Raw genomic sequence first — 4,092 nt, 5'->3', positions numbered from 1 at the left:
CAAGGCTGTGCACAGCCTACCCTGGATCTGTGCATGAGACTTCACCCCAAGGCTGTGCACAGCCTACCCTGGATCTGTGCATGAGAAGCACGCAGGCATCTTGTGTCTCAGGGGCTGCCCTGGTCATAGCTGCTCCAGGCCTCCTGGGTGATGCCTTCTCTGCATGTGTGAAATGTAAGCATGGTCTCCCAGGTGCTGGACTCCCTGTCTAGGGTTAGTGGGCACCTTGGAGGGCATGTGATGGGCCAGGTGGTACATTCAGAGGGAGGACCCTGGTGGTGCCTATAGCCATGGGGTCTTCTCATCTCCCCAGGTGGCCCACGATGGGTGGCATCCTCTGGATGCTGGGAGCTGCTGCTTATGTGGTGTGCCTGGGCAGAACTTCTGGGCTTCGGGCCACGGTGAACCCTGGTGTCCCACAGCAGGTTCAGGGAAGCCTCTGCCTATGCCTGGATTGTCAAGCCTCACGTACAGCCCCTGTTTGCCTACTCCCTCCTTATGTAGAGCCCCTGTGGTCTGGGTATGCACTGCCCCTTCCTCTACTCCAGGACAACAGCCTCGGCAAGTACTCTGGGACCCAGCCCAACTCAGCCCTGTCGGTGACCATGCTTGGAGATATCTGTGTCACCTGGGTTGCTGGTGCTTTGGGGCCTTAGGAGCCCCTAGGGGAGGTAGAGGGCACCTAGCTGTGGGGTCTGTGCTAAGGGCAGCTGCAGATCTACAAAAAAAGGGACCTAGAAGGCCTCCCTGAGCAGGCCCTTACACTCACCAGGTGGGCAGGGGAGAGGGGCTCTTCTACCCGTTGCTCTTTGTGGCTATCCTGGAGCCTGTTCAGGCCCTTGCTCTGTGGGCAGGGATTGTGCGGGCCCTGCCAGCTCAACTCCCGCACCTGGACACTGGTGAAGTGTGGCCAAAGCCCTGGGCGTCCCTTCCTGGCTGGGTCCATCCACGCACAACCTGCCGGGAGGGTAGAGGGCAGGGCTGACTGCTACTGTGGCTCACACCTGTAGCCTGGAGGGCCCTGGCTGCCTAAACCTCCCAGTGCCTCCCGTTTTTGCTTTGTTTCCTTCCGTGCCACAAGATGAGCACCAGGGCCGGGGAGATGGCTCAGTGGAATAAACGCGTCCCTGGCAAGCGCAAGGGCCTGAGTTCAATCCCCAGTTCCATAAAAAAAAAAAAAAAAAAAAAAAAAAAGTTTGAGGTTACTGGTACCACCAGGAGTTGCTAAAAAGAAAAAAAAAAAAAAAGAAGAAAAACAAAAAGATGAGCGCCAGCTCAACACTCCTCACTAGAGCCCAAAGGCTAGGAGCCTAGATGTGCTAAGCCAGCTGTCCATGGTGGCCAGCAGCCTCTGCCAGGCACTCCAGGCTGAGGTCCTTCTCCATGCAATGCTTTCCATGCCTGGGCCCAGGACCAATGTCTTGGGTACCCCCACCTACTCCTGTGTTGGCCAAGTCCTTACCTGCAGGCAGCTGCCTTCCACTGTGGGTCAAACATCCAGGCCTGGGGGCAGCATGTGTCCACAGGTGACCCCTGCGAGACAGGGATTGGGTTAGGCTCCTGGCCAAGTCACTGTACCCAGGGGCACCAGCACCCAAAAGTGAGTGGGTACAGAGGAGGTGGGGTGGGGCCCTGCACTCCCTGTGATGGTTCAGCTGAGGGATCTGCCCAGATGAGGAGGAAGACAGGGAGTGACACAGAAGCTTCCCTGGGTGCAAATGAGGAGTTGGTCCTCACCCAGATGCCATTCCCTCTATTCCTGAAAGGACCCCAGTTGTGGCTCGGGGTGTCTCCCATCCACCAGCCCCTCCTGCATTTTGTCCCTCCTGTGCCCAGCCTCCAGAAGTGGCCTCACATGCCCTGTCACCTGCACTAGGCTCCTTAATGACACAGAGGCCTGGCCTAACCCTAGACCAACACAGGGGCTTGCGAGGCCAGAGCTCTACCCAGAAGGTTCACCATCTCCTCTTCCTCTGCCCTCCATTCACGTTTTGCTGATTTTTTTACTGCCCCATCCCTACCCACCCTTCCCAGATCTATTTCTGTGATCAGATTAGCCCTGTGCAGGTAGAACATTTGTAGGCTGTGTCCACAACAAAATGCTTGTGAAGGAATCAGGGAATGTGGTCTGCCACATCTTTCTTTCTTTTTGCAGTACTGGGGCTTGAACTTTGGACCTTGCACTTGCTAGGCAGGACTTAAGCTGCTGAGCTATCTCCCTGGCCCCCACCTGTTTCATTTATTAAAATGATTCATGCTGTCCCTCAGGCCTCAGCCCCAGGGTCAGAGATGTGGTCAGCAAGGCTGGCAGAGCAGTGGGAAAGACAAGGTGTCCAGGTTCTGGGCCTCAGGGGTCCAGGCTACAAAATGAGCAGTTCAGCAAAGCCCACAGCAGTCTCATGGATTTTCAGCCAGCACCTCTCCACTGCTTCCCCCCCCCCACCCCGTGCTGAGCCCTGCCACGCAGCAGGAGACCCCACTGTACTCTCTGGGCCCAGGTCACTCCTGTTGGTGCCCACGGGCGGCTGCTGGTCAGATGCTGCCACGGCTAGGCCCGTGGATTTCAGCACCACATCCTTGTTATTCACGCGTCAGTGGTGGTAGCTGTGGGCTCAAAGCTCCCATTAGCTCCAACCCAGACCCCAAACTCTCCCTCCGGCCAGAGCCTGCCGCAGCCCTACACACGCTGTTGTTCTGAGAAACCCCACATCCCCAGGTTGCAGACGGGGGCTCCTCAGTCTCTCTACACTCCAGAGTTGGGTTAACCTCTGGCTTATCAGGTTCCCTCTCTCTCCACTGAGAGCCTGCCTTGGAGTCGTCAGAGCCGCGCTGGACCCTGCCTCTGTGACCTTCAGGCCTCTTCCAGTCCCGATCGGGGTCTGAGCAGCTCAGCCAGGTCCCACCTTTGACATCTCGGCCATGGCTGGGCTCTGGATTGTGGCCAGGCAGCGTCCAGCTCTCACCTGCCGGCTGGGCCCGAGTGTCCCAGCTCTGGGCCCCTCTGCTGAGGGTGCTCTCAACACTTGCGGGCTGTTCTTGCGGCCGCGGGTTCCAGCGCCAGGGCAACGGGGGCGGGACCTCATTTGAATACCCAAACATTCCCAGGAGGGCGCCGGGCTCCGGGTCTGAGCCCCGCCCCCTAGCAACCGTTGCCGGGACATGCGTCAGAGAGGGCGTGGCGCTGCGATCCCAAAGCACCTTCTAGATGAGAGGCTTGCTGCGCCGCGAGGCTTGCAGCGGCGCGCTCTGGGGCCGTGGCCCCGCGGCCGGCCCGCGGGCTCTGGGTATCCGCCTCTTGACTACGTCTAGGCGAGCCGGTCTCAAAGTCTGGAGCACACGTGAGCGGGCACAGCAGTCCCGCCGCGGCCTCCCAGTAACACTTCTCGGTTTTCGGAAAGGATGTACTTGGACATTTTCTTTAAATTTCAAAAATATGTTAAAAATACTATAGAGGAAGCAACAGTGCTTGGGCTCGGGGGAGACTTCACTTCGTTCCCCTTGGAAACTTTTAGGTTGGATTTGCGGGGTTCACTGGGAGTTGCAGCAGGAATGGGACCTGGGATGTTTTGGGGGACCTGGGAAACCCAAGCTGGGTTTCAGACACCCCTGAAAGCTTCCGAGCCCTCAAGGCCCAAGCTCGGAGCGTCCGCGGTGTTGGCTGTCACACCGCACTGAACTTCCCTCCCTCTGAGCCCTTGGACTTTCGGGGTGCTGGCGCGGCTGGCGGCTACCACGCGTATCCCGCGACTCAGAAGAGCCTGCCTGTTCCCTGAAGAAGCCTGGTAACCTGCGTAACCCGGAACTTTGGCCCACTCTTCGCGCCACGCCAGGAAGCAGCGCCTGATTGATGGGTCGCTGGGCCAACCGCAGTAGGCCGTGACGGGCCGGACCTGGGGCGGGGCTCGCCAAAGCACCACCAATGGCAGGTCGTGCTGGACTGACGGACGGGCTCAGGGAGGACCTGGGCGGGGCGAGCCCTGGGCCAACCGAGTCTCAGCCGCCCGCGCCCTAAGCCCGCAGCCCGAGCCGCACACGCCGCGGACGGAGCCCATGCGCGGGCCCAGCTGGTGCCCGCCCGAACCCCCGCCCCGC

General features: G+C 59.5%; 1 protein-coding gene across 4 annotated transcripts in view; it reads right to left on the bottom strand.

Moving 5' to 3' along the window:
- The window catches only part of Lrrc56 (leucine rich repeat containing 56), a 14,739-nt gene extending 11,667 nt beyond the window's left edge, over positions 1-3,072 (bottom strand). For 3 of the 4 annotated variants that reach the window (XM_023722763.1, XM_023722762.1, XM_023722764.1), the window contains exons 1-3: positions 2,964-3,072; positions 1,463-1,533; positions 770-957 (exon numbers count right to left, since the gene is read on the bottom strand). In XM_023722763.1, coding sequence (XP_023578531.1) covers positions 770-946 — 177 coding nt within the window. In that variant the 5' untranslated portion in view covers positions 947-957; positions 1,463-1,533; positions 2,964-3,072. Of the gene's footprint in view, positions 1-769; positions 958-1,462; positions 1,534-2,808; positions 2,884-2,963 lie in introns of those variants that run through there. The other variant, XM_023722765.1, reaches the window with a different exon arrangement.
- Positions 3,073-4,092: the final 1,020 nt, after the last annotated feature.

Source organism: Octodon degus, unplaced genomic scaffold (genome assembly GCF_000260255.1).
Source record: "Octodon degus isolate 3935 unplaced genomic scaffold, OctDeg1.0 scaffold00093, whole genome shotgun sequence".
Classification (NCBI taxonomy): domain Eukaryota; kingdom Metazoa; phylum Chordata; class Mammalia; order Rodentia; family Octodontidae; genus Octodon; species Octodon degus.
This window is presented reverse-complemented; position numbering and strand designations above follow the sequence as displayed.